The 26,163-nt window shown below is 33.9% G+C and overlaps 1 protein-coding gene across 3 annotated transcripts in view; it reads right to left on the reverse strand.

Moving 5' to 3' along the window:
- The window catches only part of LOC145686153 (cGMP-dependent 3',5'-cyclic phosphodiesterase-like), a 233,334-nt gene that overhangs the window by 22,354 nt on the left and 184,817 nt on the right, over nucleotides 1-26,163 (reverse strand). For 2 of the 3 annotated variants that reach the window (XM_081759149.1, XM_081759148.1), the window contains exons 6-12: nucleotides 25,108-25,265; nucleotides 24,463-24,605; nucleotides 17,814-18,039; nucleotides 15,942-16,126; nucleotides 9,819-9,947; nucleotides 5,951-6,086; nucleotides 4,364-4,481 (exon numbers count right to left, since the gene is read on the reverse strand). In XM_081759149.1, coding sequence (XP_081615275.1) covers nucleotides 4,364-4,481; nucleotides 5,951-6,086; nucleotides 9,819-9,947; nucleotides 15,942-16,126; nucleotides 17,814-18,039; nucleotides 24,463-24,605; nucleotides 25,108-25,265 — 1,095 coding nt within the window. The remainder of the gene's footprint in view (nucleotides 1-4,363; nucleotides 4,482-5,950; nucleotides 6,087-9,818; nucleotides 9,948-15,941; nucleotides 16,127-17,813; nucleotides 18,040-24,462; nucleotides 24,606-25,107; nucleotides 25,266-26,163) is intronic. The other variant, XM_081759150.1, reaches the window with a different exon arrangement.

Here is a 26,163-nt window from a genome sequence, read left to right on the forward strand (position 1 = left end):
ACTAGTTTTTCCAATGCATAAGCAGTACCTAATACCACCAAAAGCTCGAACTCCATATTTCTCCATATAGGTGATCCAAAATGAATAGTCGAAGTTCAAAGGGTGTTCAATGAGTTTTGGACAGATGGGTATAATATTTTTTATTACTTGCAATATGATGATGAAATTTTCGGTGAACATACTTTGTTCCTTTGGCTACAAGACTATGTCACTCAATGTAGCCTTCATCTGCTGTGACGCATATCGTTTAACGTTTCTTCCGTACCTTAAATGTAAATTTAGGTGGCTGACTTTTACATTATCGTTTCACACAAGAAATGAGGGCCTTGTCACTGTCGAATATTTTTCCTTGTACGAGAGCCTTCAGACGACCAAACAAAAAGAAATCCGAAGGAACTAAGTCCGGACTATAGGGAGGCTGAGGGACGACTTTCTATTTCATTTTCATGATTTTCTGCTGTGTCATCATGGCTGTGTGAGGCTTCGTATTGTCATGATAAAGTTTGATAACCTTACCTTGCAGCTCCGGTCTCTTGGTTTGGAGAGCACGTCATACCTTATATAGTAACAAACAATAACGCTCTTTATAATTACATGGGCGCATGGGTGGATATTCAAAATTAACAAAAAATTGGCTACTTACCAATGAATCCTCCCTTGAAAAATTTAAAGATTTTGACGTTTCGGAACTCTCAGCTGGTTCCTTCCTCAGTGGCAAGGTAAAAAGGATTAAAAAGGAAAGGAGATAAAAGGAGTAAAACCAGGATATACCACTATATAAAAGTAACGTACAAAAAAGATCCTAAGATGAACAGAGCAGAGTGGAAAAAAAAAAAAAGAATGAACTGAATGAAAAAGAACGCGGTGTCTATGTTAGGCCACTATTGCCAGATCCAAAGTATGCATCAAAGATAGGTACCCAAGTTCGATCAATGTTGCCAGTATCAAGGTTCAATGCAGGTTTGTATTTATGAATAAAGAATGATTTTTTAATTTCCCATTGTTTTTTGATTTTGCTGAACCTATTACCTTAACCTGTTTTATATTATGTGAGTGTTGTTTTAGATGAAGCGCTAAAACCGACATGCGTTCTTCTTGTGACTTTTTTGATTGTCTTATATGTTTCTTCACACGCGTGTTAATATTACGTTGAGTTTGGCCAATGTATGATGAATTACATTCGCAATGGACGCGGTAAATACCTGCTTTATTTAATGGATCGACAAAATAGCTTTTAAATCCAGTGAGATGTTTTTGTAAACTTTTGGGGGGAATACTTGAAGCAGATATGTTATGTTTTGCAAGAATACGTTGATTTTTTGTTGAAAGTTGTGGAAAATAAGGAATTCCAATCCCAAGTTTTTGCTTCTTTGGAAGTTACCGTTTTGGGGACTTGCAGCGATATATGTGTTTGATTAAACCATTTTTGTAAAATACACAGCTTATAACCGTTTTCTTGTTCTATTTTATATAAAAACTATTTCTTCATTGAGATCTTTTTGACGGTCACAAATTAATAATGCTCTACGAAAGAAGTTCTTCCAAATATTGACATAACAACATATTGGTTTCCTTTATCAGCCTTTAAACACCAGATATCGTGTTTATTAAGAAATTTTCTAAATTTTCTAAATTGTGAAACCAATATGTTGTTATGCTAAAACAAAGATATGCTTCCGGTATTTTAAAAATAGCAGAAAAATATAATTTTGTTTCATATCCCTGTAATCCGTTACCACAGGTTATTAAGAAGGTACAATCGACAATTGATTCTTCACCTTTTAACTGACATTGAAAAAGATATGATAAAAATACATGCACCTAGTCTTCCCATTATTCATGGTCTTCCGAAGGTTCACAAGCCTGACATCCCCCTTCGCCCGATCATATCAGGTTTCAATCATCCAGCTTATTTACTATTAAAATGGTTATATAAAAAAACTCAGCAGTTACAATAGTGGTTTTAAATATATTGTAAAAAACAGTCTAGACGTAAAACAACAATTACCAACATTTGTAAATGCCAATACCATTTTACTTGCCTCCAGAGACGTTGTGGATATGTATCCGTCCATACCACTGGAACTTACTATCAATAGTACTCGATCCTGGTTATTACAAAATGGCGCTTCCACCTATGAAACTAATTTTTTATTACAATTACTTGAGGTTTGTTAAACAACTAATATATTCCAATTTGAAGATCATTACTTTTCTCAGAATGATGGCTTAGCCATGGGTAACACATTATCCCCAATATTGTCAAATATCGTTTCAAATCAGATTGAAACGTCTATTTTACAGCAGGATACATTTAAATACGTTAGATATTACCGTTATGCAGATGATATTTTACTACTTGTTCGTGACGACAACACACTTACACAAATATTTGAACAATTCAACAATCAGCACCCTAGGCTGAAGTTCACCCTTGAACGTGAATCTGATAACGGCCTTTCATTTCTAGACCTATTGATTACCCGATCACATAATAAATTTATTACAAAAGTATACCGAAAACCCAATGCAGGCACTACTTACATACATCAACAGTCAGCTCATCCGCCAATATACAAGGCCAATATTTGGAAGAACTTCTTTCGTAGAGCATTATTAATTTGTGATCGTCAAAAAGATCTCAATGAAGAAATAGTTTTTATATAAAATAGGACAAGAAAACGGTTATAAGCTGTGTATTTTACAAAAATGGTTTAATCAAACACGTAGATCGCTGCAAGTTCCCAAAACGGTAACTTCCAAAGAAGCAAAAACTTGGATTGGAATTCCTTATTTTCCACAACTTTCAACAAAAGTTCAACGTATTCTTGTAAAGCATAACATATCTGCTTCAAGTATTCCCCCCAAAAGTTTACAAAAAAATCTCACTGGATTTAAAAGCTATTTTGTCGATCCATTAAATAAAGCAGGTATTTACCGCGTCCATTGCGAATGTGATTCCTCATACATTGGCTAAACTAAACGTAATATTAACACGCGTGTGAAGAAACATATTAGACAATCAAGTCACAAGAAGAAGGCATGTCGGTTTTAGCGCTTCATCTAAAACAACACTCACATAATATAAAACAGGTTAAGGTAATAGGTTCAGCAAAATAAAAAAATAATTAAAAAAAAACAAACGGGAAATTAAAGAATCGTTCTTTATTCATAAATACAAACCTGCACTGAACCTTGATATTGGCAACATTGATCGAATTTGGGTACGTACCTTTGAGGTATACTTTGGATCTGGCAATAGTGGCCTAACATAGACACCGCGTTCTTTTTTATTCAGTTCATTCTTTTTTTTTTTTTTTTTCACTCTACTGTGTTCATCTCAGGATCGGTTTTGTACGTTACTTTTATATAGTGGTATGTATTCCTGGTTTTACTCCTTTTATCTCCTTTCCTTTTTAATCCTTTTTACCTTGCCACTGAGGAAGGAACCAGCTGAGAGTTCCGAAACGTCAAAATCTTTAAAATTTTTCAAGGGAGGATTTATTGGTAAGTAGCCAATTTTTTGTTAATAACGCTCCTTGTTAATTGTGGAGCCATGTTCCAACAAGTCTATTAAAATGACACCCAGAAAAAGGAGGCCATAATTTTCTGGCTGATCTGGAATATTTAAGTATTTTTTGTCGAGAAGATCCAGCATGATTCTGGCGCGATCCTAGATGTGATCTCCATAAAGCAGAAGCAACTTCCTATGAATTGATGTGACTGATTCATCGCTAGTTTTGAACATGAATTCCATTACCGGTCGTTACTGGTGTCTACTTCAGTGTTTATTGTGGTTTACTTGTGATCAATAGGAAACAACAACTATTACCATTTTTGAAGCCAATGGGTCAAAGTATGTTTACCTAAAATTTCATCATCACATTGCAACTAATAAAAATATTATACCCATCTGTGCAAAACTTAGTGAATGCCCTATGTATAAGTTGTCCACATTCAATTTTCTGCTGAAGTGATTTTCAACTACCTAGTAGAATGAGATTCTACTGCTCCAGTACATTTAGGAGGTGTATTTTTTGGGAGGAGGGGAGGTAGAAAGGAGCAGGAGTCAAAAGTTTCATGAAAAATATTAATTTGTGATGTATGTTTTCATGCAGCAATTATTTACACTACTGAGTGTGTTAGCAAAATTTTCATTGCTAGATCATCCACCAACAACAGTAACATATTAAAAAATGAAGCTTCATGCATATACTTTGCAAGATTAATCCACTTAATGATTTCATTAGTCTTATTTCATATTGACAAACTCAGGACAGAATGTTATTCACCAAATTCTCTCTCTGTGTTAACGCAAGTTTCTAATGTGTAGATAGTTAAGAATGAAAGTTATTAGATTTACCTAAAATGATATCACGCAACAGATCTAAGCATCTGGTGTATTCCTTCTTTGATAGGCTTTCCAGTATATTGCAGCCTTCCGTGTTTAAGATACACATTGCTTGAGATAAATGATGTCTCTGGAAAAGAACACATGTATTTTTCAATAGTTAAGAATATTGGTGTTTAATATTTTTACTATAATATAATTAAAAACACGAAACACATGTAAATCTTATAATTAAATAAACTTGTGATATTCCATTCGCGTTTTATTTTATTTAATTAGACGTTTTAAGGGGGAATTTATTGCCTCTACCTAGGTATCATCAAGATTACAATGAAATAGGTTATTGTTGTACAAAAGTTTTAGCCTATTTTCTACTGTTGTTCTCTTTTTCTCCCCTATATGAAGTGGTTTGTGCGTATGCCTGTATCGACACTAAATTGTCCTTTCGCTTCAATTCTTACCATTATTATCCTGTTTTCCGTTCAATTTTAATCATTATTATCCTATTACCTTCGTTACCTTATTATTCATTTGCTAAACTAAGATTGCTCTCATCCTATATTTTTCACTTCATAATTCCCCATTATTTGCCTATCTACTTTACAAACTCTTATCGCGTACGCGCCTTTTGCGTGGGAGATCTGGGTTCGATTTTCTGCGATACATCATATGATTTAGATTCCATGTTCAGCTGTAGATCCACTTCTCACATAGCGTCGCTGCTGAAAGGGACGCTATACTCAGAATCAACCCAACAAATTCTAATCAAATCTTAAAAATATTCCTTTACTCTTTGAGATTTTCTAATCTTCTTCCCTAAAACATGATGCATACTGCACATTCTATTTTCTTAGCCTAGTTCTTTTCCTTTTGCTTGTCCTCTCTCCGCTATCTTACCTGTATTTTCTTGTTCAATAGTTTATCTCAAGGCAGTGTAGGTCCCCGTTACTTTCTACACTACAGTATCACAGCCGTTTAAGTAATTCTGACTATGCCTGAGACTAAAGTCAAAATTGCTATAACAATCACGATTTTCATTAACTTGATTTCTGGAAGAACTGCTGCCTTCTTCCAGAATATTCCATTTATATTAAATTAACACAAGTGATTTCTGGTTAGCAATCTACTGTCGATGTAGCTTTAAATTCTCTGTAGCACGTTATAGTCTTCATCCGTCATGAAGCGTGTCTCTATAAATGTAAAATGCACTATTGAGGAAAGTTTGACGAATAGGTGGAAAAAATTAACCAAAAACGCAAGTTTACGCTAAACTAATCTTATATAATAGTCTGAGCCACGGTTTGAAGCCTATCTAACAATTTATCGCATGAAACTTCATGTAATTTAGATTTGATATTACGACTTGAATTTCTTTATGAACACCCTTTTCATTTAAATTTTCTTTTTAACCTTTAACTTAGTTTTCCAGAAAACATGAGTCACTAATATATGAAAATTTTACTTTTAAATATGAAAACGACGGCTGTAAAACGGTGAACTCATATTAATCAAATAATGACTTATCTTGAAGAATGACCTGACTTTACTACAGAGAAAAAAATGAAAAGTGAATTTAAAAACAGAAAATGGCTCACTTACCTCCATAACTGAACCCTCCGAGCTATACAAACTTGCTAATACGGAATTCGATGCAAGTTGATAGGAGTTCGTTGTGCCTCTGTGGTCCAGATCATGGCACATACAGGCAACTAAAAAGGCTAAGCCTTCCAATTCACTATAAGAAATTTAAAATAAATCACAGTTTGCAAATTAACGCATACTGTAAATACAATGTTTAAGTAGTTTTCATTTTAAGAACATTTAAAATAGTAATTCAATGCTCAACTTTTACTTCTCTTCAAATACAAAAACTTACTCTTCTCTTCTCGTGTTACTTATCATCTATTTTCCTTGTTGGGATCCAGTGTTAAATAAATTAGTAGATCAGATACAATATTCCAATTAAAGTGCCATGTTAGTTATAATTACTACTCTTTCTGTACAATCTATCTGTCCTGTACATCTATCTTCCTTATGTTTTTATTTTATATTATGCCTACTACAGTCAAGAGAGAAAAACACACACACTGCCTTCTGCTACAATATCTACTGCTAAAAACTTCGGAATACATAATAAATCTCATGTTCTGTCATGTTCTGTGTACTAGATAATGACATTTTAAATGCAAATTGGAGTGTCCATTCCTCAAGCTGAAGGCACAGACCCAAACCCTTGGCAGCCCACCGACTACTTTTTTTAAGTTATAATAATGCTTGTTCCAATACTAATAATACGCTTAACACATTATTTTGTACCTGATTCATTTTACCATCCACTACAGATTTATTCTAATCATTTTAAAATATAAATTAACTTAACATGCAGGAAAATAAGGTAAATCAATCAAATATAGTTGAAAATTTATAAGATTATATAAGTACCAGGGAAAAAGTATTGATAACCAAAGTTAATCACTTTATTTTTCAAAATAACAATAACAATAAAATAAATAACGATATACATATTAGCCTTTCACGCACTACGAAGGATTAAGAGCTTCTGTGTTTTGCATCATTATGCAGTCCCTAGGTTATGAAGAACGGGACCTACAATTAACGTGAGCTTTAAAGTACGACAGGGGTTTGAACCCAATACAGTCGACAGATCCACAGACCATCATGCAAGATCAACCGTCACAATAAAGGTGGTTCCTAACCAAATCAATTTGATGAACTCCAAAAGAGATGGATTACAGAACAACACTACCAGTTCCGGCATAAAATTAGGAGGTAGGGGAAGATGTAGTAAGAGACAAAATGGGGCAATAAGAGAGTAGTTTGGTTTATCATCAGAAAAGCCGAAAAAAAACATAGCTTACTGTATCTCTCTGTGTACAAATCTTTTAAAAAAAAAAATGCTTTTAGGCAACTTCTTTACCTTTTTTCTGCCTTTCAAAAAGTGTCTACCAAAAACTTTATGTACCTAAAGTCAGTCTTTTTCGTATTTTTTTTAAAACTTAGTTGTAAATGTTTCTAAAAAATTATTTGCATAAATTTATACAGCGTTAGTGATACTTCAAAGTGGAATTGTTCCAGTTTTTCTCTGATAAATGAGCTTGCTAGTAAATGCGTGTCTCTTATTACTCCATTTTTTGTTTTTGTTTTGTTTTGCCGGGGTAATAGGAGAGTCTTTTGTATTTCCAGGTTCACTAACTGAAGGTTAAAATTCCACTGTCCTTCTCATGATGATATTCAGGAAGTGAATAAAGTGTTTATCTTTTATGGTCCTGTAATTTAGGAAATGGTCCGTTCATTGTTAAAAAAGAGAGAATGTTTGGATTAAAAAAATTTGGTCTAGCCCTATTTTCTGTTTTAAGGCTTAAAGTTTCATTTCATTATTGTTAAAAGTATTCACGCAGGCTATTTTTCATAGCCTATTTAATTTTGTATAGCCTACTATGTAAAAAGTCACTGTAGTATAAAGAGTTATTTTACGATGTAGGCTCAACCTTTTTAATAATAATAAAAAAAAAGGTTTATATGACTACAATGTGTTAATTTTGTCGTTCCAAAATGTTCAGAAAGACTGAAAAACTTCATAAATTATGAAAGGTTGTAATTTGTATAGTTTGTAATTAAAAGCATTCAACTTTCAAGTACGATCTTCACTAACCTTAATTTTCACATGGCAATTGACAGAAAAATAGCCAGAATAAAAACATGTAAAAATGTAAAAAGGTACGCCAATAGAATACACCTTAGGCATATCCCCTGTAACTCCAGTTTAATAAAAAGGCATAGCATGAAAGAAATCTGGGCAGCGTCTCTTATTACCTCATACAGGACAATAAGAGACGACAAATGAAATTTAAAAAATATATATATATTTTTCGCAGTTTTCCTGTACACTTGGAAGAAATAAAATAATTTTCTATTGTGTTTCCCAGTAACAAAATATATATACATAAAGAATGAGAAATGAGATTTGAAAACTGTTAACATCTTAAATTACTTTTGTCTCTTATTACCCGAGTGTCTCGTATTACCCCATCTTCCCCTAGTATCACAGTTATTTATGACAATATGAAGTGTTTTAAATAGTAAAAGCGAACTCAACAAAGGCTTGTTTCCTTATAATGCACTCAGAACGATCAAAATCTGTCCATTTAGTCTGAAACTATATTTTCTAAGGGAAAAAGAAACGACTTCCAAAATATACATATAGACACGAGAACTGACTGCCACAGAGAAGTTTGGTATTATTTCTCGAACAACTGAAATATAATTTCCAAGCGTTCTGATTGCACACAACTTTTTTATTTATATTTTTAAGTTTGACCTTACTATCCGGAACGACTCATGTATACAGGTATACTGATACCATACAATTCTCATCAACTCGCACTATTTTGAAAACATGATTCATTTATAACAATATATACTAAGACGGCGAAGAAGAAGAAGAAGAAGAAGAAGAAGAAGAAGAAGTAGTAGTAGTAGTAGTAGTAGTAGTAGTAGTAGTAATAGTAGTAGTAGTAGTAGTAGTAGTAGTAGTAGTAGTAGTACAAGAAGAAGAAGAATATTAATACTTTCTAAATTGCTGTCCAAACAGACTTGTTATATTCTTATGCCTACAGCTCACTGGCGACAAAACAGTTGCGCAACTATCTCGTCGCTGTCGCCGTCGCAACAAAAAAAGTTGCTGGACATTTGATATCACAATTTGGCGGGATTGGACACAGTACAATGCATTTCGAAGAGTGCTAAGCTGAATGTGAGAAGGAAAAAAGAAGAAAAAGTACAGATGCATCACATACAGTGAGAGATTGCTGAAGGGAAAATTTTGCACACTATATAATGATTTGCGCAATTATCCCTCGAAGCTCATTCAAGTTTCTTATAACAGCGAAACACACTTCCTCCCACAATTTCTTCTTTAAATCAGAATATTCTTACAAACTTTTTATACAACGCCGGGCGTTTCTCTATTTTCTCAATTTTTCATTGTCTCCATCGCTAATTAGACATATTAGCATCCACTGCAAACATTTCTCTTTTCGCGCTACACATGGAACAAACTGTTGTGTGAAAAAGACTTGCAAAAAACATTATATTTCTTTATCTCCCTGCTTCGATGTACCTCGGCAACTTTTCTGCAGACTTCCTTAAGTCTCAATGCTTTTTTTTAGTTGTTGCGCAACTTTTCCATCGCCGAGCTGTTGCCCTGCTTGGTGACACCTCAGCAACTTTTTTGTCGTCGTTGCCTCAGTGAGCGGACTCCCATAGGACTCAATGTATTTAGTCAGGGCAATAAGATAGTTGCCCGACAGAAAGTTGCCAGTAAGCAGTAGGCCTTATTTGCTTTTCATCTATTTTGAAAATGTATGACTATTATGTAATTTAAGTAGCACTTACAATAAACGTAACAATCAGAAATAGAATTTTCTAAATAATACACCAAACTTACGTCAAATGTCCATCTTCCATCAACCTGAGATTTTTTAACAGAAGATACGCAAAATGAGTCGCGGAGAAAGCATGCATCCAATTGTGATAAGGAGGATCCCTATAGCCCTTCTTCACAAGCAAGATAAACCTGAAACAATCATATAAATACTACAAACTCATACACACACATAAGAAAAGAAAGTAAGAAAGAACGAAAATTGCACATACAACTACTACATGCATCTAGCCCCATTGTGATCTAATTACTAAATGCTTTAAACAAAAAAATACCACTAATACATTCTAATCAAAGTGACAAGCAATTGATCTTCTTCTCATATAGTATAAGTAAACTACTACCAACCAGAAGTAATAAGAGGGAAATGATGAATTGATTGCTACACTCTTATCCTTTATTTATTTTCCTCTAACATGCTATCTTCTTACCCTTTATTTACTTTCCTCTAACATCTTGTAATTTTTTTCAATATATATGAATTCAAATATCCTCCTGCAAATAAATTAGGCTTATCTTTAGTCAATTTTCCTTTGTATATTCAGAGTTGGATAACTAAAACAACCATAAATAATTATTTCATATCTAACATCTGTACTTATTATATTAAGCAGAATGTAATTTAATGGTTACAAATAATTGTTTACTTCTTATGTTTACACATTCAAACTTGAGCATTGCAACTAATCACTTGAAAAATTAATTGAAAATATATAGGGTTCCGTGGAAGAGCGGTCACAGATGCATGGGGATCTCTTGTTTGATCCCACCTCGCCTATGTGGGTTTTGTGATGGACAAGCACAGTGTTTGTGGGTTCTCTCAGGATTCAACCATTTCCTCCCATTTCATTTCATCATTTTGTTCATAGTCTTATCATTGCCTTCCTTAGCTTCAAAGCATAATCGTAGAATGTTAAACAATAAACAAAATATAAAATTCACAGTGTACACTCAAATAACCACACTGCAAAATCCATTATTTTCTCAAAACACGAAAAATAAGGAAACTCTATAGTTCACATAGAAGCAGCAACGTTGATGTTTTATTTTTGGCCTATTTGGAGACAGAATTCACTAGTGTCTGAACTGAATAGAGTAGAATACTGGATCTAGGGTGTAGAACGCCGGCAATACAAAAAGTGACAATAATAATCTTTTTGCTCTTTCACATGTAAAATTCGCAGCACACTATAAAAGCTGTAATTGGGTAGAGTTGCAAAAAATTAATTAGGCGTGCTGAAATAATGCCCATAAACAGTTCTTGTCGATTTGCGTTTTCAATCTTTTTCAGTTTTTGGCAGTTTTTTCACGTAATTTAACACGTTCGCTGCTGTCGTTGACTCGTAGACCTCTCCCCAGGTGCTGATTTTTTAAATTTTGTTTTGTTTTATTGTATTATTTGTCTTAGAAGGACAAATTTGATACCAAATATATGTATGTATGATGTAATTATGAAAGCAAGCTGAAAGTCTTACGCTGCATATGCCACCATTTTTAGATGCCATATAGTAAGGATATTGGCGGGAAAATGATTGTTATGATGTAAAAGGTGGAAATCGGTGTCCGCCGCATATGCGAAACATCAAGACAGCAATTGGCGTCTTCCTAACAGAACGTGTTTAAGCCCTAAGACAGGGGGGGGGAAAGAGAGAGACGCAAAATTCATATGAAACGTGCGCTTAGTTTGGTTTCTTTATTCCCTATAAAACATGGTAGAACCACGATAAGATAGAGGCAGAACCACAGTATTTTATTCTATAAATATTAACTACTCTACTTCCTCCAGGCACCTCAGTGGTTCCATTGTCGCACAACGTTTGAAAGTGTCTGTCATAGATGAACAAATCGTAATTGGAAGATTCGTGGTACAAATCCCACGGTCGAACATCAGTATCGGTGATTTTTCTAAGTTTGACCAGAAAGTGCTAGTATGCTAACTTTAAATACACAATGCAAGGGAACACACTATTTAGTTTAACGTCCCATTTGTATGTCCTGTCAAATAAAGAAAAGTGATGATAACTGGAAGGAAATGATGGTGGAAGAATAATGGAATGAAAAAAGACAAAGAAATCAGAGAGTCGAAAAATCCATAGCTATGATGCTGTCTCCCACGAACTGTTCCCTTCTTAAGGTCTATTTCCTTCTAAAAATTCTTTCCTTTTCAGTGTTACTTATAGTGTAGAATACCCTCACACTGCCTAGATCTGAAACTTCTTTAATAAACAAATGAAGTTTAGCTTACTTCCTCTTGACTTCTTTGCTTTCTCAAGGACGCTCATTTACAAAAAAGCTGAGATCTCATAGCAAGACATGAAATAAAAATACAAAATTTATAAATAAAAACAAATCGACTATTTTATTCTTAGAGACGAACCGGATCCCAGCACCATTAGACTGCACACCTCTATTAATTTAACTAACTACTCAATTGGCTCAAATTGCTGAGTCGACACTGGAAATGCTGTGCTCACACCGAGAATCGAATCTGGAACTACTTGTACCAATGTCACGTGCGAAAACAATTCTGCTACACAAAAGGTACGCGATTATAATATTGAACATCTCTTCACTTACACTTTTATTTCGCGTCATTGGAAAGAGTAAGCAAAACATTTCATCTACTTCTATGGATGTCAAAATATTTACCCGAACTTAAATCACGAACGGGATATTAACTAAGTTAATTCCTTGTGTTATTTTGCACTATAAACCACACGTCGAAGGCCGTTAAGTAATTTTAAAAAAATGCACAGTAGTAACCCTAAACTTAATACATCTAAAGAACATCAAACGTCTTTAATTTGTAGCTTGCTGTACTTAGTAACATGATTTGCCTAACGATAGTTGGTTATATTCCGTAGCAAACGGTTCAACTTTCGCAAGTGACTAAGAAAGAAGGCTAATTTAACAAGTTTAAGTACACTTTCAGTTTCATTTATTACAAAACTATATCTGGTCTAACTGTTATTGAATATTGAAGTAAAATCTTTCAGTTTTACCTTCCACGGTTATGCCCTATAGAATTTAAAAAAAAAAAAAAAAAAAAACTAACAGAAAGAGGATGTACGAAGATACGCTTGCATCTCGAGAAAATTCAGAGATACGCTGTTGTCAGCAACATACACACACGGGCTGAGATGGAACCAGGTAACCCCTCGCACCAAAGGTTAGCACTCTACCACTAAGCCACCATGTCCCTCTAAATGTTATTGTATTACACATATAGGCATAACTGACTTCCAAAGCTAAGATAAGATTTTTCTTCGCAAATACGCACCCTCTTAAGCAGAATACGGTAAGCAAACGAACCAGTGTTCTCTACTAGAAATTATAAACGCAATTCACAGGAGCAACAAAATACATAAAAGCATTTCATCCGCATTCTAGTAAGGCCACTACAGATCTATGTGTAATGTGAAGGTAAAACTTCACATTCTTTAAACCCCAGCACTTTGATGAAGTGGTATGTTTAATATCGTGTCCGGCAGCCGTTACCATTCAGATTGTCCCGGTATCTATTTAACAGAGGGTAGTTGTAGTCCTAAGTGCATGATGGACGAGAGTAGAACAAGCATTAATCCCGGTCTCCGGAGATTACCCGCGAGTGTTCCGGATAGTAGGTAGATGCCTATGCCATCCCTACGCTGTTAGTGTAGAAATATGTTTCCAATATTTCTTCTGAAAACAACTTACTCAACAGTAATTAACAAGATTGAAAGGACAAGGAAAGTAGGTCACACAGGGTAAGTTACGATATTATGTACAACTTGAACAATTATTTCAAAATAAAAATAGTTCCAATCCAACATAGCACAGAAAAGTGTACTGCTGCTGGGAGGAAATGTAAATTTATACAGACTTCTATGAGCAAATTTCCAGGCATTACAGCCGACGAAAAGCTACAGTTAGCCGCATAACACACGTTTAAGTGCGTAATATGTGGTCAGCGCATCGGTTCCGAACGTCATTAATTACTCTTACCATAGATGAAATAATTAATGGAAAATTTAGCAAATTAAAATTAAAAATTGCAATTTTGACTATTACGAAATAAGAATTCTCTTGAGTTACGAAAGTTACGTAAAATGTAATGGATAAATTAAGAGCATAGGAAAATTAATCGATTATTATGAAAATACTACTATTTTCAAGTTTGATAATGAATGAAAATAAATGAACATGTAAAATTGAGAAAAAACATCTATGAAAATTATGTACCTTAAAATATATTTTTTTTATCTTCAATAATGGTAATATCATCGTTACAAAGTCCAAGACTCGGACCTCAACGCAGGTTGGGGCCACTTTAGGAAAAGGAGTTTATGCTAATCCAAATCTATAGTATAAACGCCTGTGAAATTTTTGAAACTACAAAATAGTTTTTGTAAAATATCCATTTTACAATTTTTTTTTCTTTTTTTTTTTGTTGTTGTTGTTGATAAAAATAACTAATTTTTATCTTTATGATTGTTTAAACTATCATTAATTAAAAATCAACTCCTGCACGCTTTAATTGTTTAAATTTAAAATTAACACAATTTTTAACTGCTTAATTTAACCGTTAATTTTTACTGGATCAATTTCAAGCCTGCACCTTTCTAAATTGGAGTTTGATACCTTTTAATTCAAGCAGTTTAATCGTCTCACGATGCTCGACCAATATTAAAAATTCCGTGCTCCTACAGGGAATCGAAGCCGGAACTACATGTAATACAGAGCATCAAATAGAGCATCAGAATATCATACATATTTTTTAAAAATAAACTTCTTGAAGAGAATTATCTGCCCGCTGCTCTAGTGGCTAGCGCGTGTATGTCTTTGGTGCATGTGGTTCTGGGTTCGATTTCCGGTAATTCGGATTCTTTCTTAAACTATAGATCAATGTCTCATAGATTTGGTGCTGAAAAGGGATGCTAAATTACAACCAACCAACTTTAAGAGAATTATATTCCTGTCGGTAAGAAATTCTCATATAATAGACAAATATATTTTCAGAATTATTAAGGAAATCTTGCTAATTCTCAGAACGACTAGGCTGGACAACACTCAAACTCAACCGGACCATAGAAATGTTAACCTTTATGTATTGTCTTGAATCAAGAGAAATCGTATTTGAAAACCACATTGTATTTTATAGTACTTTAAAAGAAATAAATATATAAAGAAACAAAACCATATGTATCTATTAAAAGTATAATCTAATTATACATGTTATCTCTCTATGTAAAAGAAATTTGATCGACGTCTAGGTCAAACTGCTAAAGCTAGAAACCTAGATTAAACTTAAGAATTCGGACAGTGCATATGATTTATGACGTAATGTACCACTATGGAAAACAACTCGACTTGCAAGGGGTGAAATGGGAGTTGCAATATGCATAAAATTTATGATGTAAGGTGCCACTATAAAAGAACACTTGACTTGCAATGGGATGAAATGAGGGTTGCAATGATTATGATAAGATATCCATAACTCGGAATCCCTCAAGAATACAGACATGAAATTTGGTATTTATTTTTTACATTTAGAATAGTTACACACGTTTCAGCGTTTTTTGATATTTGACCTAGAAGGTACAGGAAGCAGGTGAAGGTAGTTTACTAAGATGTCCATACGACTGGTTCGAACTTAGTGCAAGACTTCGAACTCAAACAAATTCTATACGAAAGATGCAGAAGGAAGAAAGTCAAAATATTCAATAGTAGGGGCATTTACTAGTAAATCACAAAATTTCTTAAAAACCATCCAGAAAATCCTGAGGAATCTAAGTTTTGATTGTTAATATAAGACTATGATGGAAGCACATCCCTTTTCATAGAATAATGAAGTGTTTTAATATACCTTTACTATTTGTACATTACACTTCTATGTCTATTGGAAGCACAGTTGTTGGGCTCACCTCCGGTTTGAAGGGTACCTACTTCGATCCCAGGCCATGTGAGTTTGTAGTGAACAACACAAATATCCATCCATTGTTTCAGCCCACACTCTAATTTCACCAGTTTTTTCAAAATCATTCGCTTTCATCAATCATTAGTCTCCTTTAGTAAAGGACATAACCCTCGGATGTTAATTCAAGATTTCCTTTCAATTTACTTCTACAGTATGAATATCAAACTTACCTTGCTAAACTCTGTCTTGTAATCCGCCAGCGGTCGACAAGACCCAGATCTTCAAACATCATCATTAGAAGGTTAGGTGTTTCATTGTCTGGTACTACTCGAGGCGCATAACTGAACTTAAGAAATTCTGTAGTAAGTGTAGCTTTTGGTGCTTCAATCAGATTTCGGACGTCATCCTCAGATACCTATTTTCAATATAGAATAAACCCATAAGTAACAATAAATAGGTAAGTAAACATAAGAAGCAAATAATAATGCTTAGATATATATATGAGAGGCAAAGATTTTTTTTCTTTTGCTTTTTATTTATTTATTATTAGTTCTTCTTTTACTACCTTTAGTTCTTTAACTTTTTTTTCTTCCTATAATCTCTCTTTGTCTCTCATTACAAAAGAAGAGAAAACTTACGAAGACAAAAGAAAAGAGAATTTACAAAGAAAGAAAAAATAGAAGACTAGAAGAAAAGAAAGAGGACCTACGAAGAAGAAAGGAAGAAAGAGAACTATGAAGAAGAAAATAAAAAGAATAGACGTTTCAGAAAGAAAGAAAAAAAAGAAAAGCGGCCTTAGGAAAAAGAAAAATAACAGGAATTAGACAGATAAGAAAATAAGAATTAGAAAGGGAAAGAAGAACACTCATAAAGAAGGAAAGAGGAATTATGAAAGAAAAAAGGTCTAGAGAGGAAAAAGAAAAGAGCATTTAGGAAGAAGAAATGAAATGAGAAAAGAAGGTGCCTTAGGGAGAGAAAAGCTCAGGAAGAGGGAAAAAGTACTTAGAAAGGAAAGAAAATGAAGAGAACTTACGTAAAAAAAAAACTAAAAAAGAAGATAAATTAGGAAGAAGAAGTACAAAAAAGAGGGCTCACAAAAAAAAGAAAGAAAAGAGAATACAGGAAAAAGGGCGAAGAAAAGGATGACTCTTTCATCACTTTTCTTTAAATAGGAAAATGGCAGAGAGGGAGAAAAAGAGGATTGAGCCACCCAGAGAAGGCAAAATTAGAGAGAGAAAGAGAAAGAAAGAGTTTTCCTACTTTTCCTCTAGGATAAATAGTCAGTCCTATTTATGGTCGTAGATAACACATTTAAAATGGGTCCAGAATTACGGTTGTGACTCATCTTAAGAAAGAAGAGCTTATTGTATTTTCCTTGAAAAGTAAATACTCATACACTGAATGCGGACAACAAAGTCAAACACTACTTACAAGATTGAATATGTCTAATGTATCTTGTTATCTTTCGTAGCTTAAGATCCAACAGAAACAAAGTAGTGAACGTACGTACTAAACAAATATGGAGAGTAGGAAGGCGTCCTCATTTGTATAACATCATCAGATAATCAGTGTTATCAACGGAATATAGAGATTGGTTGATCATCGAATTACGTTTAACCACCTTTACTTGGTATACCCTATACTTTCCTTCACCGCTTTTTCCATTTTATCACGAATACTTTCTCTCGTTTTGTCTACATTGTTTTACCTCGTTATCACCTTCATTTTTGTATCAAGCAATCGTTTTGAAAATTCATATTTCAGATACGTGTGAATTCTTAGTCAGATAAATAAAATTATGTACAAAGAACTACATAATACAAGTTGAAGTTTAAATACAAGCATATATAGCTGAATCTAAAACTAATATACTTATTTAACTGTATTGTTGTGTTCAGTTTTATTTACCTAAACCCATCTTTTGAGAAACTTCAAATCTATTGTGGCCCTTAGCTTGATATTCTTTCCTAACATAGAGATTCTTAATTCTTCCCACACCACGTTCTTCTTCCTTCATAACTTATGCGTTTCTCTTTATTACTGTTAGTATTTGCTGTACTAAAGCTTCTAATAGATTGACTATACAAAGAACACCCAATTACCTGCATATGATACATCATCAATTCATTAGACAGTTTGTTGCGTATCTGAGAGTCCTGGACCTTTTTATACATCAAACTATGCATTATGCTTATGCCACAATAAATACTGAATGCAATTGCTATTTCTTCATCGAAGGAATTAAAATGAAGACCATTTAATTTGTTGCACAATTCAGCTACACCTATTACTTCCTTCTGGTCTTTGATAGGGATGCAAAGGATATTCCTGCAACAGGTGGACAAGATATGTAAATAAAAAAATCACAAAATAAATTTATAGTAACCATAAAAATTAATCGGGATCAAATAATACATTTCTTAATACAAAATAATAGAAAACAGAGTATGTGTACCTGAAGTAGAAAATTTTGATATTTCACAGCTTCTATATCACTATTTTCATAGATACAAAATCTATACATGTTCAAAATGGATAAATATTTATTATAACTGTGAAATGAAACATACACTAAGATGGTATACTCATCAATATTCTGAGTTCTATGATTTTATCTAACATTATATATTGCCTGTTTAGGCTTCTCTGATTACAATACGAAAACTTAGTGTACAAATATTATCTACCACTGAATAACAAGATGCTATTATGAGCACGTCTATGTGATAATTGTACGAAAGTATCCCATTTATATATTGGGCATAGGGATTTATGAAGTTCAGGTTTGCAAAAGAAAAGTAAATGACCCAACAGAGTTCTACGTTCCAAAGCAAACTTCACTACGTACACATTAAAAATCTAGCTTTCGCGCCACTATTGAAAGACTGAACTTTAATGATTCGATATGGATGAAGAGTCAAATTCGTAATAGAGCTATTTGTATACATACTCGTATAAAAAAGACAGTGCTAAAGAAATGCTAGTAATAGCAAAATTAATATCACATATACCCTCGTAAACAACCTGCTATACCTGCTGCCGATTGTTCAAGATGTGGCGCTGGAACCTCAAGAACACAGAACAGCGAGAACTAACGCGCATCTTGCTAGTCGCTTAGAGCAGTGTATTCATACCCACCAAATGGGAAAAATGATGCAACAAGTGTATTGAGGTCGCTTCCAGTAGAGTGGGATCATTGGATGGCTAGAGATAGGCCAAATACAAATGTTCGCGTCGGAGGTGTTTAATGTTTCACAAGGAGTAATTTTGATTGTGGAGGCGGTTTCAACGGAATGGACAGTTCAGTAGTTGATATCTAAGTACAACAACGACTCAAGAGGACTCGAGAGGTTACCCCTAACTGCTATACAACAACGGCTGGCGAAAACACGGGTTGTTGCTAGGAATCACTCCGCCGCCACTAGTACGACTTTTTCCAGACATACAATGTATAGACATCTACATGAACATAAACTATATGCGGGCAGACATACGATATGTGTCCCACTGATCGCCGCACACGAAAGGATTCATGTAACTTGGTGTACCGCAGACCGTAGCAGAGCACGTGAACAATGAAGTATTTATTATTCGCAGATGAGTCCAGGTTCAGTTATAAAGTAACGTTACAGTGCTCCTTTTGTCACAGTTTTGTGTTATCGTTATTCTTATGTTTTCTGTTCATGATTTCCGCCATTTTGTGTTATGCTTTATTCATGAACGTTCATACTTCAATATAAACAATTTATATTAAGTGACTGTAAAATAAATCTTCACTAAATTTCATTGATTTTAGTGCCGCGGAGGTCAATAAAATTAATGCCTTTAAAAGATATGAGGAAACAAGAATAATATATTGCTGTGATATAAATACAGAACTGTGACATAGAAATAAGTTAACTAGATATCCAAAATATCTGAACTAGAAAGTTTGCTTTATAATTTAACAAATATTCACCTTAAATAAATCAATTTATTGTGTGTAAGAGGAAAACAAATTGCATAAATAACACTAGTTAACAAATTTAAACTTTTTGTTTGTTACATGAGAAAAATCACCTGATCTTAAAGGAACTTTTTGCGCTGAATTCGAATATGCACTCGGTTTCTCTCCATCACGTACAGTTTTCCCGTAACAGAGGGATTTTCGGGAAATTCCCTCAAAAATTTCCCTTTTTCAGATATTTTATTCCCCTAGCTCCTGTCCCCTTACATATAGTAACATAGAAATTATACCTAAGTATACCTTGATTTATATTTAATAAACCCTAAAAGTTTTGTAAAAATCGCTTTGTTCTTTCTAGAGAAATAAATATATTTGTATGTATACTGTGTGCACTGTTTATTGCACCTGATAGTAATGCTTTTAGATCTCCTGAGTTGGGGTAAAAACGATTTGCTTTATTACTACAAACACAGACAATGAATATTTACAATAGTCAACAACACACTTGTATTGCTCTCTGTAAATTAGAAACGTGTATAAAAATAGAATGTACTTCCAACGTATATTTTTTTTAAACGTACAGTATATGTATATCTTAATACATATATATACAATTCTCCAAGTTTTTTCGTTTTGTTCATGAAATGGTTATCAATATTTGTTATCAAATGTAACAGAATGCAAAACAACTTCCACTTCCCGAGCCCCCTACCAACTGGGAAGAGATATGGCCAAAAGACTCTGATGATGATCATGACCTTAATGAACCATCGACATCAACATGTACATCCACGGATCCAACGTTCATCCCTGACTGTGTTCGCGAGCCACATTTCATCCGGCAATGTGAACTTAATGACCTAGTCCGTGATTTGCACCTGACAAAACAAGAGGCGGAACTTCTGGGATCAAGGCTCCAGCAGTGGAACTTATTGGATGCAGAAACGAACATATCAGTGTACAGGAAAAGGCATGTTCAATTTTCAAGCTATTTCTCAATGCAAGATAATGTGTGCGTATGTACGGATATAAATGGGTTGATGGCGGAGCTAGGAATTCCTTACGTTCCAGAAGAATGGAGGTTATTTATCGACGCGTCAAAGGTCAGCCTTAAAGCTGTCCTTTTACATAATGGAAATAAAAAACCTTCTATACCACTTGCGCACTCAGTGAAGATTAAGGAATCCTATGACACCATGTCAACTTTGCTAAATCTTATAAATTACAAGAACCATTGTTGGCAAATATGTTGTGATCTCAAGGTAGTTGGTATTTTATTAGGACTGCAGTGCGGTTACACGAAGTACCAATGTTTTTTATGTTTATGGGATAGCCGAGCTGATGACAAACATTATGAAGTGAAGGAATGGGAACCTAGAGTGAATTACGTACCTGGAGAATGCAACGTCAAATACGCTCCTTTGGTAGATCCTAATAAGATATTACTACCGCCACTTCATATCAAGTTAGGACTTATGAAAAACTTTGTCAAAGCCATGGACACATCTGGTGAAGGTTTCAAGTATTTGCGAGATAAGTTCCCTAACCTGAGTAATGCTAAGATTTCAGCGGGAGTGTTTATTGGTCCCCAAATTAGGAAATTAATGCTTGATGATAGCTTTGAAGCAAGTTAAACAGTGCTGAGCTAGCTGCCTGGACAGCATTTAAGTGTGTTGTGCGCAACTTTCTGGGCAATAACAAAGCTGAGAGTTACACAGAAATCGTACAGGACATGATACAGAAATACAGAGTGTTGGGTTGTAGGATGTCTTTAAAAATCCACTTTTTGCACTCCCACCTCAGCTTCTTTCCTGCTAACCTAGGTGCTCTCTGCGACGAACAGGGGGAAAGATTCCACCAAGATATAATGGCAATAGAGAAAAGGTACCAGGGACGATGGGATCCTTCAATGATGGGGGACTATTGTTGGGGTCTTGTTAGAGAATGCAACATTTCTTACAAAAGAAGGAAGTAGTGTACGTTTTTGTAACCCAATGGAAGTTTCATATATTGTGATAGTTTTGATTGTCTTTTCATGACCTTTTGGTACATTTGTATTATTGTTTATTGTAAATTGTCACACTTGTAAATTATATTGTATTATATTTTATATATGTGTTTGTGGTAATAAAGCAAAACGTTTTACCTCAACTTAAGAGATCTGAAAGCATTACTATAAGGTGCAATAAACAGTACACACAGTATACATACAAACATATTTATTTCTCTAGAAAGAATAAAGCGATTATTACGAAACTTGGAGGGTTTGTTAAATATGAATAATAAAAGTATACTTAGGTATAATTTCTATGTTTGTATATGCAAGGGGACAAGATCTTGGGGTGTAAAATAAACGAAAAGGGAAATTTTTGAGGGATTTTCCCGAAAATCCCTCTGTTACGGGAAAATCGTACGTGATGGAGAAAAACCGAGTGCATATTCGAATTCAGCGCAAAAAGTTCCTTTAAGAACAGGTATTTCCTTTTATGTAACAAAACCTTTGTTAACTAGTGTAATTTAATTTATTGCTGTACAATTTAACGGCATTGTATACGATGGCTAAATATCCTAGATTATCGAATTGTAATACCCTTCTATTTTCCAGATTCATCGATAATCCCGATAACTTATGAATCCTGTGGAGCAAATGGTGTAAAAAATTTTTCCTCCATCTCCCAATTACCCAATAAGTAGTTTTTGTCAATTATAGCAGTCCATCATTAAAGTAGACAGTAATTTTTTGGGACACTATATAATTACTATTGCTATAATGATAGAAAAGACTCGCGAAACTTGATCTAGATCTACCGATTTCACCACCCAATAGAATATCAGGGTGGTGTTGTGGTCAATCCCCATCTATTAAATTTTACCAGTATCGTCTCCCGCGCTTTGTGAAATCTTCTGAGGGTACAGGTTGTCAGATTGCCGCTACGTTCCGTTTTGTTTATTATTATTATTATTATTATTATTATTATTATTATTATTATTTTACTTTTACTTTTTTTTTTTTTTAAGCTGTTTACTATGTCTTTAAAGTTTAGCAACATCGTTGGCGCACTTCTCATGTTTGACGTTTTTTCCAAGTATGCGTTAGAGAGAAAGCTCTACGAATCGTACCAAAGTTTTCTGGTATATTACATGTGACAAAATAGTTCTATGATTAGTGTAGGGCTCAGATTTCATGAGCCACTGCGATCACTATAATAATAATAATTGCAGTAATATTGGAGAGTTTTATTTTGTTATATGGCGAGTTATTGGGCTTTCTTTCACCTTTACCTTCATACAGATGAAATGAAATCCTTTCGTTTAACGTCCTACGATTATGCCCTTTAGGCTAAGAGAAACGAATGACTAAGGCAAGTGAATGATCATGGGAGAATTAGATTTACATTTCATTTCATTTCATTTCTTTAGCCTTAAGATTACATTTCATTTATTCTTCACAGTAAATAATACCTATTTTCTCTTCGTTATTTTCTATTTCTATTGAGAGCAATGTAATAATGCAATATTATGAGAGAAAAATCTAAATAAGTTTGTCCATCTTTTCTGTTAATTTGAAAATAAGGAGCGTTCAACATAATCGTGAACTTATCACAGAGTAACTGCAATAACACACTGAACATAGTTGTTGCTAGTGGCAGCAATGAACCACATTCAGCCAATGTTAAGCCTACACTCTCCAGATTACAAAACTGCGTAATATAATTTCTACGAATGACTATACACAATCTCGATGTCGTAGGCGCACATATTATTTCCGAATACACAACAGTAAAATATTGGTATACATTAAATAGTATTCATTTCAACGAAGCAGATTAATTTTACTTGATCGGATCTTCCCACTGTAAAGATACCAAATGGTAACACTCCAAGTACTTTTTTTCCCCCTGAACACTGTCCAAAATGTTATATATAATAGGTTTCCCATAAAATGAAAGGCACAGAAAAAGATTTCCAAATGTGTGAAACAAAACAAGAAAATAAATAAAAATAAAAAGTAAGATACATTAATATCAATTACAAGGAATGATATTATAAAAACCTTATATTACATTTCACTATGTCGTACTTCTACCTAATATAATTCTTAAAGACCTGAAGAAATTAAGCCAAATTTTTGGATTTTTGTCATATAAATTGTAAGTAATAGGTGAAAAGTATTGTATGAACTAGGCATATGCTCTATTCTGTAGAGCCGACATATATCCTATTGTTGTCAGTAGTTAGACAATTTGCGCAAATATAGTTGAGATTATGAGAGATAGTTTTTCAGATTATGAGGAATTCTAGAAAATATCTTCTAGAAGCAAAGTAGAGTGAATTCCTTATTTTTTAAAGTTAACATCTGACGATTATACACCGAGGCTAAAGGAGACGAAGATACTATGGACGATAATGGTGGAAGTGGAAAGAAACGGGAAACCCCAGAAGAAACTCAAGCACAGAGTTTTCGTCCACTACAAAACACATTTGGCGGGAGCTGCAATCGAACCAGTGACTCCGCACCATCAAGTCTACCACTGAGCCACCTCGGTTCCTAGTGAATTTGTAAGGGTTTCATGGAATTTATGAGAGCTGCAAACAAACCCAATAATGTTTAATAAAGAAAATCACCAGGTGATCACTGTGTATGTGTGTGTGTATTCTCGGTGATATAGTACAAGTAGTGTTTACTTATAGCACAGTATTTGGTTAAGAAGATACAATAATTGATTTAGACACTTAATTTCAACAAAACCAACAATAGGTAATTAAAATAAATGCACACTATGTTTGTTTTACGATAACCTTACCTCGTTTTGAATCCAGTGTTTTCATCCACTCCTTTATAAAATTGAGGGTGCGAGTAAGCGTCTCGTATATTTAGAAGTTTCCCTGTCATAGCTACATGGCCAACGATTCCTTTGTCGGCAGAAATTCTGATTTCCGATGAAGCCTGAAGCAGAAAGAAATTATTCGATACTAACAGCAAAAATAACGAAGTTTAAACAAACGTATCAGTAGCAGCAAAGAGCCACTTAACGAAATATAGTCTTATTTATGGATTGAATATAGAAGACAAAACAAAGAACAACATGTCACGAACTTATCTATACTTTCGATATTCTGATAGCGCACTAAGAATCTTGAACTGACTTTGCTACACATTTTACTAATTACTATAAATAAAAGAATTACCTTCATTAACCTGTTCAATCAATTCTTTTCTTCTCTAAAGAAACTCTACGCCACAAGGGAACGCGAATCGATCTACAATTGTCACGCAAAATCGAAAATAAACGGCAAAAATTGATGGAAATAAGGATTAAAGGAAGAAGGAAATATTGAATGTGCAGTTAAGAAAAGAACATTTGGGGTGTTAGCTAATTAATGCAGTCATCTGACTGGCAAAAATACCTTTCATTTTCTGTCAAAATGTTCGGCCATCAAACACTTACCCCAAATCCATTATTATCAGTGGATGATGGTATTCCATCGAAGACTTTAGCAACTAATTCACAACGTTCACGGTCTAACAAAAAAAGAGAGCATCGTTCAGCTTGCGTTAACTTTCGAGCTTCCATCATTATTTCTCTCAATAGATCGGTAATATTATCTGGAAAAATGAAATTTAAAAAAATGAACAACTAACATTTAATTAATAGCTGTTTCTGTTAAATAATACTACGAAACGTCACATAATACTTTTAAATTAACAATTGATTGATTATATTTTTGAAAATATACCACATATTATCAGTGTGTGTGGTGACAAACATGAATCATACCAAACGCTCCTCGTTTTTAATAGTTTATAACCACTAAGACCGAAGTTCTCGTAAATCAAATGTCCATGTTGCAGTTACGTCGAAATCACTTAATTTCTCACATTTTGCCCTCTACTCACATAATATGCGAAATTAAAACAACTACTTAAAACTCAATTACTTAAATTATCCTATATTCACGAAGTTTCACAAAGTACATATGATAACAAAAAATACCCAATAAGGGGAAAAATTCGCCACTGGATTAGCAGAGCAGTTACTACCAGTGACACGATCACTTCTTGTTTTTGACGCTTCATTTCTCAAATCTCTGCTCACTGGTCATCTGTCGGCAGTTTGTACAAATAATCTAATAACGATAGACGCATCAGCTAAGGTAGTCAGGTTTTTCTGTGTTATTCCACCGTTACTCTGAACTTGGTGCATATAAAATAGTTAACTGTATGAACAGCATACAACTGATATTTAACCAACGATTCAAATTACCAACAGATTAGCGCCAGTAACTATTTGAGGAATAAAATGCCGAAAAAAAGGAACACAGAAGAACTGATCGTGTCACTGTAGCTTAATTGGTGATACAATTGCCTGGCTAGCGGAAGGTAAGAGTCTTCGTCAATCCAGCGGCTACATTTTTCAGCTCTTCCATAGTTTCTCACTTTTTTTCTTTCTTATTAAGTTGTTTTAACTCATACAGATTAAAAGAAGCTCTTAAATGACAAAAAA

This window comes from Thermobia domestica, chromosome 5, assembly GCF_964235325.1.
Source record: "Thermobia domestica chromosome 5, izTheDome1.hap1.1, whole genome shotgun sequence".
NCBI classification, from domain to species: Eukaryota; Metazoa; Arthropoda; class Insecta; order Zygentoma; family Lepismatidae; genus Thermobia; species Thermobia domestica.